The sequence below is a fragment of the Ailuropoda melanoleuca genome, chromosome 6, assembly GCF_002007445.2.
Source record: "Ailuropoda melanoleuca isolate Jingjing chromosome 6, ASM200744v2, whole genome shotgun sequence".
Classification (NCBI taxonomy): Eukaryota; Metazoa; Chordata; class Mammalia; order Carnivora; family Ursidae; genus Ailuropoda; species Ailuropoda melanoleuca.
The window spans coordinates 52,732,921-52,748,432 of NC_048223.1; the positions used below are offsets into that span (position 1 = coordinate 52,732,921).

Sequence of the window (15,512 nt, forward strand, 5' to 3'; positions counted from 1 at the left end):
AATAAATAAATAAATAAATAAATAATAAATAATAATAAATAATAAAATCTTCAGTTAAATAGATGGCTTTGTTAAGCCATCACTATGGCCACTGTGTGGAGGCGGATTTGAGGCAGGCGGGAGAGGAAGCAGCAAGATCGGTTAGGAGGCAACTGCAGGAGGTCAGAGGGGAGATAACAGCTGGAGAACGGCACTGGAGAGCGGCACTGGCGACGGAGAGAAGAGGAAGTAGGAGGTAGAAATAATGGGCTTTTTGTTGAAAATGCTTTGTTAGGCAGTGCTGAAATAAACTTCTATGTCCGAGATGGAGCTACACGCTTGCCCAGAATGCCACGTCAGCAAACCAAAACTGAGAGAATTTTCGTGTTCCTCGAAATGCTCCATTTGATCAGAAAGGCAGTATTTCCAGCCAGCCAATCCCCAACTGCCAAGAATCTGTGCTAATATCGTAGTTCTAAATAAAGGCAGATATGCAACCCTGGCCGATCAGTTTAGACCAAAGACATTTTTACCTTTTTCCCTGATTGACCTGCTAGCCAAGGGTAGCCCTGTTTCCATATCGCTCCTTCTAATACTCCATAAAGCTTGCCTCTGCCCAACGTCCCTTGAGAAGAGTGTCCCCATGCTTGGGTGGCACTGTTACTCCCCCAATCCAAAGGATATCAAACTAAATTGTTTTATTCTTGTCATTGGACAACTGTTTTCTCCTGGCACCAAACACATGTCCCTATACGTTGTTCCGTGATGCTCATAGTAGCTGTCTGTAAATTACATTCCTCTTCTCCCCACTGGCCTCCTGTTAGATTTCCCCCATGAGGAGCCCTCAACGAAGACTGCAAGACTGAAGAGGCAGAAAGAGAGCAGATCATTCTTATGGGTTTGCTGATCCCATCAGCCTAAGCCCAGCAATAGCCCTTCCTCCTGCAAACAGCGATAGGTCTGGCTTTGATCTGCACTCCCTGGACCAGCTGAATCATACCCTTCAAAGGTACAAACTCCAAACACCGCCTTCCTCCAGCCCAACTAGGTGCAACCCCTCCCTGAGCTCCCATAGCAGCGAGCAGACGGTGGTCCCTCCACCATGCCTGGGTCCCAAGAATTTCAGGGTCCTTCCCCCCATGCTCCTACCTCCTGGTAATCCCAACCTCCAACCTCTGGTCCTCGTTCTCCCAGTCCAAGAGGTGGTAGCTGCATCTGCAATTTTGTCACCTCAATGTTCTCCCTTTGCCTTCTCAGCCTTGCAATACCCACTTTACTGATTCCTTACACTAAATTTTTTCACTTAAAATAACTGGTGTGGTTGGGGCACCTGGGTAGCTCAGTTGGTTAAGCATCCGATCCTTGATTTCAGCTCGGGTCATGATCTCAGGGTTGTGAGATGGAACCCCACCTCTGGCTCTGTGCTGGGTGTGAATCCTGCTGAAGATTCTTTCTCTCCCTCTCCTTCTGCCCCTATCCCCCACTCGCCCTGGCTCTCTCATTCTCAAATAAATAAACAAATATGTACCCAAAAAATGAAAATTAAAAAATAAGTTGTATGGTTTTCCTTACTGGGCTCTGGCTGATATAGTCTCTGGAGATGCATAGAAGCTACAGAGAGCCAGAATTCTCAATCCGATATAAGCGACGTGTGGAATCAAGGAAGGCAGGCATGTTTCTGGCTTGGTGCCTTTCACCAAAGTGCAAAACACTGGAAGGGAAACAAGATTAGGGAAGGGCTGAGGAGACACAGTGTGTCCCAGTTTGTAGGAGTGGTGTTTAAGAGACACATCTGCAGCACGTCTAAGTGGAAATATCCAGTGGGAAGTTTGTTATCTGGTTCTAGAATTTTACAGTGAAGAGTTGTTCTAGAGGCAAAGATTTGGAGAGTTACCAGCAAATAAATCAGTAGTTCCCCAAGTAAGAAATGAGAGAGTTTAGATAACTTATTAAAGTCTTTTCCCCCTCTACAACCTGTGTAAATTCCTTGACTATATAGGGTTATTTCTTCTTTAAATAACATAAGAACTTTTGCTTTTCATTTTAGCACCTTTAAATGGGGACAATGGCTATCCAATCAAGTAAGTACTTTTGCTAATCAGAATGTTTGTGTTTCTGAGTTCTACGCACTGGAGTCCTGCCATGCCTTTCTGCAATCCTCTTGCTTATGAAAGCTTCTTAGATCGTTTGTTCACTTAAAATAAGGTCCAGGATTCTGAGGCCAATTTGTAATAATTGCTGTTTTGTACTAAGATCAGGTCTTTACTCCAAGACTTAAGAAATCTTGCTGAAATTTGAAATCACTTTTGAATTTTCCAGAAAGAAATGTATGGTAATGGAAAAGGAAATGGGGTCAGCCTGCCCTTAAAATAAAAGAAATAAAAAAATTAAAAAAACACATTGGCATTGTAAGTTTACTTTTTATTTTATTTTATTTTATTATATTATGTTAATCACCATACAGTACATCCCCAGATTCCGATGTAAAGTTTGATGCTTCATTAGTTGCGTATAACACCCAGTGCACCATGCAATACGTGCCCTCCTTACTACCCATCACCAGTCTATCCCATTCCCCCACCCCCTCCCCTCTGAAGTCTTCAGTTTGTTTCTCATAGTCCATAGTCTCTCATGTTTCATTCCCCCTTCTGATTACCCCCCTTTTCTTTATCCCTTTCTTCCCCTACCGATCATCCTAGTTCTTATGTTCCATAGATGAGAGAAATCATATGATAATTGTCTTTCTCTGCTTGACTTATTTCACTTAGCATTATCTCCTCCAGTGCCGTCCATGTTGCAGCAAATGTTGAGAATTCGTTCTTTCTGATAGCTGAGTAATATTCCATTGTATATATGGACCACAGCTTCTTAATCCAGTCATCTGTTGAAGGGCATCTCGGCTCCTTCCATGATTTGGCTATTGTGGACAATGCAGCTATGAACATTGGGGTGCATATGGCCCTTCTCTTTACTACGTCTGTATCTTTGGGGTAAACACCCAGTAGTGCAATGGCTGGGTCATAGGGTAGTTCAATTTTTAACTTTTTAAGGGACCTCCACACTGTTTTCCAGAGTGGCTGTACCAACTTGCATTCCCACCAACAATGTAGGAGGGATCCCCTTTCTCCACATCCTCTCCAACAATTGTTGTTTCTTGCCTTGTCTATCTTTGCCATTCTAACTGGCGTAAGGTGGTATCTCAGTGTGGTTTTGATTTGAATTTCCCTGATGGCTAATGATTTTGAACATTTTTTCATGTGTCTGTTAGCCATTTGTATGTCTTCATTGGAAAAGTGTCTGTTCATATCTTCTGCCCATTTTATGATTTGTTTATTTGTTTCTCGTGTATTGAGTTTGAGAAGTTCTTTGTAGATCTTGGATACCAGTCCTTTATCTGTGGTGTCCTTTGCAAATATATTCTCCCATTCCGTGGGCTGTCTCTTAGTTTTTTTGACTGTTTCCTTGGCTGTGCAGAAGCTCTTTATCCTGATAAAGTCCCATAAGTTCATTTTATCTTTTATTTCTCTTGCCTTTGGAGATGTGTCGTGAAAAAGGTTGCTCTGGCCGATGTCATAGAAGTTGTTGCCTATGTTCTCCTCTAGAATTTTGATGGATTCCTGTCTCACATTGAGGTCTTTCATCCATTTGGAGTTTATTTTTGTGTATGGTGTGAGAGAGTGGTCAAGTTTCATTCTTTTGCATGTAGCTGTCCAATTTTCCCAGCACCATTTATTGAAGAGACTGTCTTTTTTCCACCGGATGTTTTTTCCTGCTTTATCAAAGATTAGTTGCCCAAAGAGCCGAGGGTCCATTTCTGGGTTCTCTATTCTGTTCCATTGGTCGATGTGTCTGTTTTTGTGCCAGTACCATGCTGTCTTTGTGATCACAGCTTTGTAGTACAGCTCGAAATCCGGCATTGTGATGCCCCCAGCTTTGTTTTTCCTTTTCAACAGTTCCTTGGAGATTCGGGGCCTTTTCTGGTTCCATACAAATTTAAGGACTATTTGTTCCAGTTCTTTGAAAAATGTCCTCGGTATTTTGATCGGGATAGCATTGAAAGTGTAGATTGCTCTGGGTAGTATGGACATTTTAACTATGTTAATTCTTCCAATCCATGAGCATGGAATATTTTTCCATCTTTTTATGTCTTCCTCAATATCTTTCAAAAGTGATCTATAGTTTCTAGCATATAGGTCCTTTACGTCTCTGGTTAAGTTAATTCCAAGGTAACGCATGGTTTTTGGTGTTATTGTAAATGGGATGGATTCCCTAATTTCTCTTTCTTCAGTCTCGTTATTCGTGTATAGAAATGCAACTGATTTCTGGGCATTGATTTTGTATCCTGCCACCTTACTGAATTGTTCTATAACTTCTAATAGTTTGGGAGTGGATTCCTTTGGGTTTTCCATATAGAGTATCATGTCATCTGCAAAGAGAGACAGTTTGACTTCTTCTTTGCCGATTTGGATACCTTTGATCCCTTTTTGTCTTCTGATTGCTGTTGCAAGGACTTCTAGTACTATGTTGAATAATAGTGGCGAGAGTGGGCATCCTTGTCGTGTTCCTGATCTTAAGGGAAAGGCTTCCAGCTTTTCCCCATTGAGAATAATGCTTGCAGTAGGCTTTTCATAGATGGCTTTTATGAGATTGAGAAATGTACCCTCTATTCCTACACTCTGAAGGGTTTTAATCAGGAAAGGATGCTGTATTTTGTCAAATGCTTTTTCTGCATCAATTGAGAGGATCATATGGTTCTTGAGTCTTTTCTTGTTGATATGATGTATCACATTGATTGATTTGCGAGTGTTGAACCATGCTTGCATCCCAGGTATGAATCCCACTTGGTCATGATGGATAATCCTTTTAATGTACTGTTGGATTCTATTAGCAAGGATCTTGTTGAGGATTTTGGCATCCATATTCATTAGAGAAATCGGTCTGTAATTCTCCTTTTTGAGGGGGTCTTTGCCTGGTTTGGGGATCAAGGTAATATTAGCCTCATAGAATGAGTTTGGTAGCTTTCCTTCTGTTTCTATTTTTTGAAATAGCTTTAGGAGAATAGGTATTATTTCTTCTTTGAATGTTTGGTAGAATTCCCCAGGAAAACCGTCTGGGCCTGGAGTTTTATTATTTGGAAGGTTGTTTATCACTGACTCAATTTCTTCATAGTTAATTGGCCTATTTAAGAAATCTATTTCTTCCTGTTTCAGTCTTGGTAGTTTATAGGTTTCCAGGAAGGCCTCCATCTCTTCCAGATTGTTTAGTTTTTTGGCATATAGCTGTTGATAAAAGTTTCTAATAATCCTTGCAATTTCAATGGTGCTGGTCGTGACCTCTCCCTTTTCAGTCATAATTTTAATAATCTCAGTCCTTTCTCTTTGTTTTTGGACAAGTTTTGCCAGTGGTCTATCAATTTTATGGATTCTCTCAAAGAACCAGCTTCTAGTCCTGTTGATCTGCTCTACTGTGGTTCTGGTCTCTAATTCATTGATTTCTGCTCTAATCTTGGTCAACTCCTTCCTTGTCAGTGGGTTAGGCCTGTCCCTCTGTTGCTGTTCCAGTTTCTTGAGGTGAGAATATAGAAACTGCATTTTAGATTTTTCTATTCTTTTGAGTGAGGCTTGGATGGCTATGTATTTCCCCCTTAGGACTGCCTTTGCAGTATCCCATAGGTTTTGGACCGTTGTGTATTCATTCTCGTTGGTCTCCATAAATTGTTTAATTTGTTTTTTGATTTCCTGGTTTATCGAGTCATTCTTGAGCAGGATGGTTCTTAGCCTCCAAGTGTTTGAGTTTCTTCCAGGTTTTTCCTTGTGGTTGAGTTCCAATTTCAGAGCGTTGTGGTCTGAGAATATGCAGGGGATAATTTCAATCTTTTGGTATTGGCTGAGACCTGTTTTGTGTCCCAGAGCATGATCTATTCTTGAGAATGTTCCATGGGCATTTGAATAGAATGAGTATTCTTTGGTTCTGGGGTGTAGTGTTCTATATATATCTATGAGGTCCAACTCGTCGAGTATGGCATTCAAAGCCTTTGATTCTTTGCTTAGTTTTTGCCAGGGTGTTCTGTCTATTTCTGATAGTGGGGTGTTGAGGTCCCCTACTATTACTGTGTTCTTATCTATATGTCTCTTTATTTTGGTTAAGAGTTGGCTTGTGTATCTTGCTGCTCCCCTGTTGGGGGCATATATATTAATAATTGTCATATCCACTTGTTGAATACTTCCTTTAAGAATAATATAGTGCCCTTCTGTATCTCTCTCTATGGCCTCTAGTTTAAAATCCAGTCTATCTGATATGAGAATTGCTACTCCAGCTTTCTTTTGAGGTCCATTTGCGTGGAAGATGGTACTCCATCCCCTTACTCTAAGTCTGAATGCATCTTTGGGTTCAAAATGAGTCTCTTGTAGACAGCAAATGGATGGGTCATGTCTTTTTATCCAATCTGCAACCCTGTGGCGTTTTATGGGAGAGTTTAAGCCATTTAGATTGATAGAGATTATTGACAGATATGATTTTAATGATGCCATTTCTCTTTAAAGTCTTTGTATCGGTTGTGACTTGCTGCTCTGTATCACTCTTGGGGCCTTTTTACCTTTATAGAGCCCCCCTTAATATCTCCTGTAGGGCTGGTTTCGTGGTTACGAAATTGGTTAATGATTGGCGATTTTGGAACGTCTTTATTTCTCCATCAATTCTGAATGACAGCTTTGCTGGATAAAGGATCCTTGGCTGCATGTTTTTCTCTGAAAGAGCTTTAAAAATGCCCCCCCAAGCCTTTCTCTCATTCCAGGTCTCTGTAGACAGGTCTGACGTAATCCTGATACCTTTGCCTTGGTACGTGAGAAATTTCTTTGCCCTGGCCGCTTTCAATACTGTATCCTTGGATCTAATATTTGCGAATTGCACTATGACATGCCGTGGCGTAGGTTTGTCCTGGTTGAGCTTGGATGGGGTCCTCTCTGCCTCTTGGACACGAATGCTTGTTTCCCTTGCTAGATTAGGGAAGTTTTCAGCTACAATTTGTTCAAATATCTCTTCTAGACCTCTGTTTTTCTCCACCCCTTCAGGGATGCCGATGATTCTGACATTGGATCGTTTCATAGAGTCAGTAATCTCCCGTAATCTACATTCGTGGGCGTGGATTTTTTTAAGACCAGCTTCTATTTTCGTTTTTTCTTCTACTAACCCATCCTCCAATTCGCTAACGCGTTCCTCTGCCTCGGTGACCCTGGCCGTCAGAGCCTCTAGTTTTGACTGCATTTGGCTCATAGAATTTTTAATTTCTGTCAGATTCGCTCTCATTTCTGCCCTTAGGGATTCTATATTCTCAGCAACGCTTTCTCTGATGCTTTTTTCAAGTTTACTCATCATCTTGACCATTGTTGCTCTGAATTCCATTTCTGATAATTGGGATACATCCATATGTATTAATTCTGTGGCCGAGGCCAATTCTGTGGCAGAGGCCACAGACTCATTATCTTTTCTTTGCTGGGGGGGACTTCTCCTTCTCGTCATTCTGATGAAGAGAGATTGCAGGGTTGTCCAGAGCCCAAGTGTTGACTGGGACCCAGGCCGTGCGCCCTTGTTTTATAGAGATCTTAGGGATGTGGGCTTCTTCCTTAAAGAGTTTATTTATTTATTTGAGAGAGAGAGAGACAGTCAGCAAGAAAGGGAACCCAAGCAGAGGAGTGGGAGAGGAAGAAGCAGGTTCCCGGTGGAGAAGCCCGATGAAGGACTCCTTACGGAGCGTTGTGATCACACCCTAATCCGAAGACAGGTGCTTGGTGACTGCGCCACTCAGGCGCTCCGGGTTGTGGGCTTCTTGATTTTTCAGCCTGCCTTCTGGGGGAGGGGCCTGCCTGCAGGTACTCAGAAAACCCTGTTTGGGTAGAGTCTCTGTGTCCCTTGCGAGGGGGGATGGGGATGGGCACCCTGTGAGCCGGTATTTCCGGGCTTTTGTTCTCTGGCGGCTTTCCCTGGCGGTTTGCTATGCCTCTTCTGAGAGAGCAGCAGCGGCTGAAATTCAGCCTCTGTCTCAGAACAGAGGGATCGCGGATCGTTCTCCACTGATGTTCTGGCCACTTTAACTCTGTTTCTGTTGGTGCTGCTCAACCCTGCAGCATCCCGGGCTGTGCGCCCCACACCCGGCGTCCCAGCCCTCACTTCCAGGGCCGGCACGTCTCTGTCCTTTGTGTTTCCAACCCCGCCCGCCGCCAGCCGCCCCGCGCGGGCTCCCGGAGCTCCCCGTCTCAGTCTGGTGTCTCACGGGTGCTGACCGCGAGTCCGCCTGCTCCCCCGTGCAGGTGGCCCTCCAGCCGCCAGCCGCCCCGCGGACGCTCCCGGAGCTCCCGGTCTCAGCCTCGATCCAGTGAGCACACCGGAGCTCCGGAGCTCCGTGAGATGCTTGGTGGTGCACGCTCCCGGCTCACGGACTCAGTCTGCTGTTTCCAGAGTGCGGGTCCGCGGTCCGCCCGCTCCCCGGTGCAGGTGGCCCGCCAGCCGTCCCGCGCACGCGCTCCTGGAGCTCGCGTTCTAAGTCTGTTGTCTCGCGGGTGCCGTCCGCGAGTCCGCCTGCTCCCCCGTGCAGGTGGCCCGCCAACCGCCAGCCGTCCCGCGTGCGCTCCCGGAGCTCCCTTCTCAGCCTGCTGTCTCAAGCGTGCGGGTCCGCGGTCTGTCCGCTCCCCCTTGCAGGTGGCTACCGCTTCCCGGCGCCCTGACACGGCGGCTCCCTCCCCCTTCTGTTTAGCTTCCGATATCTGTGCGCGGTTTCACGGCTCCCCGCTTCGTACCTCGATACTCAGCGCTGGAGATGTTCATTTGTAGAGATCCAGATGTATCTTCCTGCGTCTCAGGCTGATTCCGTGGATGTTCCTGCTGGTCCTGGTACCTATCCAGCTCAACTCAGGGGACCGGCTGAAAAAGGGGTCCCCTACTCCTCCGCCATCTTAACCTCCTCCTCCCTGGCATTGTAAGCTTAAATGTAAAGTAGGTCACTTAATTGTTTAGCGCTTACGCAACACTTAATTCCACAGTGGGTTCTATTTCTGTGTCATCGTCCATCATGGACTCACAGAATTAGTTATTATCATGTACTTCAATGGACAAACAAAGAGTAAATACCATGCTTATGATCCCACAGTCATTGGAATGCTGTGATTTGTGTTTCTCAATTTTTTAGATACGTCCATGTATCTGAGATGAGAGTTTATTTCTATTTCTTGGTAAAAACTGAAAAGAAGCTAAGCAGTAACTATATTACGGACAAATCTTGTTACTTTGGATGACTGTTTCGGGATATAACCACTTACATCTGCAAACTGTCCACTATTCCTCCAGTGACCGGGGAATCTCCTGGATAAATTAAATTATAAGGCTCTCGCCATTTTGCAGTAAACCGAGTTTCACAGTGTGAGACAAGCTGTACTCTCTAGGGTGTCGATTTACTACTCTGCCCTGGGACCGAGGATGTTACCTACTTTATTTACACTTTGAACTGCAATTTTCTCTTGCTCTTGGTGCCTTTTAGGGCTTGAAAAAGAGAGGATTTATGTCTACTTTCTTGTGGGGCCTTAATGTTCACCCTGTTACATTCTCTTCTGAGGTTATGAAATGCAATCTCAAGTTTTTATGGGGTTTTGTTTCTTTTGCTCTATTTCATAATAAAGGGTTGTTTTCTGGATTTTTTTGTTTTGTTTTTTGAATTCAGCTGTTGTTAAGGTCAGGCCTGTCAGACTGTGGTGGGCCCAGATTCTGATCATTCCTCTGCAGAGCTTGACCTATCTCCTCCAGTTCTTGGTAAAGCCCAGACCTTTTCAGCCAACCGCTTCCCATAGAAAAAGGCAGGGTCCCAAGGCCTTTGTCTCACGTACCACTCTTTCAATGCAAGGCTTTCTGTCTTTCTCCCCGTCAATCATGAATCCACGAAACGAGTGAACAGAGCTATCCCCTGACCTGAGACATTCCATTATGTTGCCATTTTTAAATTGCTTTGAAAGCATTAAGAACGGCAGCATCGAAAAGGCTGAAAAACCATAGTATACCATTCAAGGCCAACCATTCCAGAAGGCACTTAGCATGCTGACTGATGGGAGTTTTTGTCTATGTTGTTAGCCACTCTTCCCCTTTTTCCATTTTGCATTCCTCACTCTCACAATTATGTTATGAGCCAGCTGTGTGATGCACTGCTTAAACAGACTAATGAAACTCTGACGGGTAGGCATTCCAAGGGCCATTTAAAGTGTAAGAAGCATCTCACATCCTTATTTTTTTCTTAAAGATTTTATTCATGTATTTATTTGACAGAGAGAGACAGCCAGTGAGAGAGGGAACACAAGCAGGGGGAGTGGGAGAGGAAGAAGCAGGCTTCCAGCGGAGAAGCCTGATGTGGGGCTCGATCCCAGAACGCCGGGATCACGCCCTGAGCCGAAGGCAGACACCCAACGACTGCGCCACCCAGGCGCCCCTCACATCCTTATTTTTTAAATCAAATTGAAAGTGGGTTGAGCCTACTTTCCGAGGCTTTGAAGAAATCCAAGACTGCTCAAGTTCCCTGGGTTTTCCCCTCCTTTGGGATGTACAGGAACCCTCCGGTCTTGGCACACACAGATTTATGCAAGTGAGCTACCATGGCGATTAGCATCACCCTATCATTATTCTATGACGAGCCTACAAAAAGCTTGGCAGCTTGCTAAAATGTCAATTCCCCACACTCACACCAGAATATGTGAGGACTTGGGGAACTGCACGTCGATAAACATTCCAGATGATTCTGAAGATGGTGTCCATGGCCACTTTGAGAAATGGTGACTTTTGATCTTTCTGATCCAAAGGTAGTTTTGGACTGGTATATAAGTGCACTTGTGAAGCACCTGCCTGGCTCAGTTGGTAAAGCATGTGACTCTTGATCTTGGGGTCATTGAGCATGAGCCCCACATTGGGTGTGGAGCCTACTTTAAAAAAATAAATAAAATATTTAAAATGAATAAATAAATGCATTTGAGTTTGAGATTCTAAAAATTCTTCACATAAAATTAATGAAGCTGTGGGGCGCCTGGGCCGCTCAGTCTGTTAAGCGTCTGCCTTCGGCTCAGGTCATGACCCTGGAGTCCTGGGATTTATCCTTGCATCAGGCTCCCTGCTCAGCAGGGAGTCTGCTTGTCCCTCCCCCCCCATTCATGCTCATTCTCTCTCTCTCTTAAATGAATAAATAAAATCTTTTAAAAAAGTAATAAAGCTGTAAAACAAATACTATTCCTGACCTTCGTGGGTCTACTTTCTTGACAATGACACTCATTTCGCAATAGGCAATTTTTGGGCCAGAACTGCCTGCTCATTTCTATTCTAGGCATAAAACCTAAAAAAGACCTTATGGTAAATAACCCATAAAATAGGAACAGATTCACGCGTGTGTTCCAATTGCTGCTACCAAAGTTTTGACCTACTAAATTTTCTACCCTAAGTTTTTCTTCCTTGGCCATCAATATTTGCTTGTTTCTTTTAACTAACGTGTGCACAATGGGGATGATATCACTCCCACCTCCCAACAAAATTACTTCTTGGAGCGAGAAGAAAAACTTAGTTTTTGTGAAGGTAGCACGGATTTAAATACAGCACACAAACGGATATCCAGTATGTCTGTGGTACTACAATTTCATGGAGAAGCATCAATTAGGGAAGGATGTCTGAAAGCCTTCCCTAAAAGAAACAAGAAGAAAAGTTTGAGAAATACTGCTTCACCTGATTTCAATCTTAATTTTCCAGTTTTTAAAATAAACAACTTTTATGGGGGCACCTGGGTGGCTCAGTCGGTTAAAGGTCTGCCTTCAGCTCAGGTCATGATCTCAGAGTCCTGGGATCGAGCCCCAGGACTCTGTGCTCCCTGCTCAGGGGGGAGCCTGCTTCTCCCTCTCCTACTCCCCCTCCTTCTGCTCTCTCTCTCTCTTTCTCACCCAAACAAATAAAGCAAATCTTTAAAAAGAATAATATAAATAAAATAAACAGCTTTGAAATTTGGGAAATAGAGAAGAAACTAATTTCCAAGAATCCTGGTGCACAAGCAACACAAACCCACAGCATTATCAAACACATGGTTGGCACTTCCTGTTGCAGAGAGTAGTCTGAGCCCTTTATATATATTAAGTCCTCTAATATGGTCAACAATCTTTGACCACGTTAAACAGAACAATGATTTAACAGATGAGGAAACTGAGGCCCAGAGACATTAAATAACTTGCCAGGGTGATACGACTCATGAGGTCATGAGGCAACATGAGGTCAAAACCCAGGACACTTGGGCTCAGAATCTGTCACTAGAACCATTATGTTGTCTGGCCTCTCTGTCGGTATACAGCCTTCCAATCTTCTATGGATGTGCGCACCCTTCATTAATTAACTTGCAAAAAGTGAGATTTTTTGTGCAATTATTTGTATCCTACCTTTGCCCCTTACCGGTACTTAGTGACTCCCTTTCCTGTTACAAGACAGTCCTCAGCATCTTTTTTCGTGACTTCCTTAACATTTTCTTGGTATCGATGATAACAGCGCTCATTTACTTAGCACTTTTCAGGGCCAAGCTGTCTGCCAGGTGCTTCACACATAGTGTCTGAATCAAACTATGAGGATAGTAATTCCCTGAGATAATAATAAAAACTAACGGCTAGCATTTATCGAGTGCTTACTATTCACTGGGCACGTGTGAGGGCCCTCATCCACATGAGCGTTCTTGTGCAATCAGCCAATGAGGCTGCTACTACTATTGTCCCCATTTGTACTGAGGAAGAGACTAAGACTTTGGGAGGCAAAATTATCTGCTCAAAATCAGCAGGTGGCAAGTGGCAGAACATCAAAAACCTTCATCTCGGTGGACTTCTTGAGGCCGTGATGGTGTCTTGATTGCCAGACCTTGGCTCATTTTGGCTCCCCAGACATCACTAGATCACTGAAGCTCCAGATTGTTCAATGTGAGCTTGGATTCCCTGACCTTCTTCAAGGTCAACTTGGCCAGCTATTGTCCTGTTGCATTACCACATAAGCATTATTAACTCTGACCAAATAAGGGGCACAGATGATAAATCCGTAATTCTTAGAAAGTTTCCCTCTCAGAGTGGGTCTTCCTGACACTAGCCCAGAGGCAATGGCATCATTTGCAGCTTTATTTCTAGGTGGTCAAACAAGAAGACTGAATTAGCTAAGAGCTAGTGTCAGGTTTCCCGTGCAATTTCAACAGGAAAAATATTAAGCATATAGGAGTCAATATTTTTCATATTTTATGTTTAAAATATTAAGTAGAAGAAAAGTAACAGGAGTATCCATACTCACTGTAGCTGTGTGACGTCTCCACGTAGAAGATGATAAAAAATGCTATTTTCCAACTGAAATCCAAATTTCAAGGTGTGTCTTCAAAACTGTAAAAAAGAGAGAAATATGCAAAAATTTATTGTGTGGCTGAGTAAGTGAGTTGAGTTCCCCATGAGCTTTTGAACCGGGTTTGAACCAAATGTTGACTTCTAGTTTATAATTCTGACCCTTAGGGGACTATACTCAGGACTTTGGCAGTGATTCAGGAAGAAACAAAGTGTGGGTGAAGGAAAGAGCTATCTGACAAAGCAGGACGGTGATTTAGCTGGTGCTAAGAAATATGAGATTCCTATACATACAGTCAGTCCACAAACTCAGCACGGGGGCCAAGGGCAGGCAAACCCAAGATGCGCCACTTGGGCATGAAGATCATTTTAAGTTAAAAAGCAATCAAAACCCAGCAGATTCAGGGAAAGCTCTTTTTACCTCCCCCCTCAAAATAATTCAGATAGAGGACTTGCTCCAGTAAGACAGCTATCAGGATAGATAACTCTGTAATGATATGAACTAGGTGTGGTAACCAGGGAGGAACTTAGCAAGGGCTGTTTGATCAAAGTCCTCCATGCCGCATTGTTTCTGAAGGGCCCAGTATGCATTTGTTGAAGAACATTTGCTCTTTCATCTTCCTGTGAATTGCATTCCTTCCCTTTGAAGTCCCAGACCCCTACCACCTTTTCCTCAGTTCTAACTCACATAGATACTTCATTTTGCCTGACTGTCTTTGGAATGTCCATGTCTCTGTGGATTCCACATACACATAAAATTAAATTTTATTTTCTCCTGTTAATCTGTCTTATGTCAGTGTCAATTTGATTCCTACTCCAGCTAGAAGGATCTTGAATGGCAGAGAGAATTCTTCCTCCCCAACATCAGTTAACCACACAAAGAAGTTTGAGGATCCAAGATGGAAGATTCCATTCATCTTCAGACGTTTGATGTCCCTCAAAGTTAAAGCCCAGGGCAGGTGGAGTGTGAAATGTTACAGCCACTTGGGAAAGTTTTTTTGGAAGTATCTACTTCAACTGTACCCATAAATATCTTATGATCAGAAAATTCTACTCTTAGCATATGCTTAACCAAAATGTAAATACCAAAGACATTAAAAAAAAAAGTTCAGGTGGCATTATTTGCAGTGGACCAATGTTGGACTTCACGGAATGTGGAATAGATAAATAAAATTTGATACAGTAATATAATGGAATACTATATAGCAATACAAATGAACAGACTATGTTACATGCAAAATATGGATGAATCCCACAACCATAATGTTGAGTGAAGAAGCTAGACACAAAAGAGTATGTACATACAATTCCATTTTTATAAAGTTCAAAAGAGCAAACTAATAAGATATTAGAATCAGAGTAGTGGCTATCTTTGAGGAAGGGAAGGAAATGGTAATTGGGAGACACTTGAGAGAGTTTCTGGGTATCGGCAAAGTTCTATTTCTTGATCTGGGGGTATCATTTCACAGGTATATTCACTTTAGAATAGTTAATTGAGCTTATTATCTGCACATGTGTGTACATGAATGTTACTCTTAAACATAACACACACACACACTTCGAGACTTCTACAGAATGAGTAGACTAAAACCTCCAATAAATATGTTTGTCTAGGACCCTCTTCCCCCAGGGCTGCTTCCCCATCTCCACCAGCCCACCATCCTCTTAGAGAACATTCCTATCTCCTGTCCTGCCTTCTCCTTATTATCCCAGGTGGTGATGACTGAGTTATTGTCCGTTGTTATGGTAGCCCTTGGACACCTGTAACATGCTTCCTCCTAGCCCTGAATCACCCATGGCCCGAGAAGCCATCTTATTTGAGAAATATGATAGGAACAGCTGGAATCTGGCCACATTGATCTTTTCCTGGAAGGATTCTGCTCTGCCCTAACAATGCACCCAACACAGCTAGGGGAAAGCAGAAGTATAATCACTACTTAGAGCGCCATCTGGTGTATTTTTTGCTAAGTGGCACAAACATCTCTGCCAGGAGCCATGGAATTTAGTCTTTCCCTGTAGAGTATCACAGACCTGTGGCTTTGGATTTAACCTTTGACGAAGTCCTAAGAATTCCTGTTCTGTATCAATTTGGGAACTATAGACTAACTACTGATGTAGTGGACATTTGTCTGGTTTTTTCCCCCTGTCATCCTGAACAACCTATGTTTG

At 43.3% G+C, this 15,512-nt stretch overlaps 1 protein-coding gene across 4 annotated transcripts in view; it reads right to left on the reverse strand.

Moving 5' to 3' along the window:
* Positions 1-15,512, reverse strand: part of ANKRD22 (ankyrin repeat domain 22) — a 57,962-nt gene that overhangs the window by 27,841 nt on the left and 14,609 nt on the right. For all 4 annotated transcript variants that reach the window (XM_011218624.3, XM_034662400.1, XM_034662399.1 and 1 more), the window contains one exon: positions 13,300-13,385. Coding sequence is in view for 2 of the 4 variants with exons in the window: in XM_034662399.1 (XP_034518290.1) it covers position 13,300 (1 nt within the window). In the remaining 2 variants the exon portion in view is untranslated. The remainder of the gene's footprint in view (positions 1-13,299; positions 13,386-15,512) is intronic.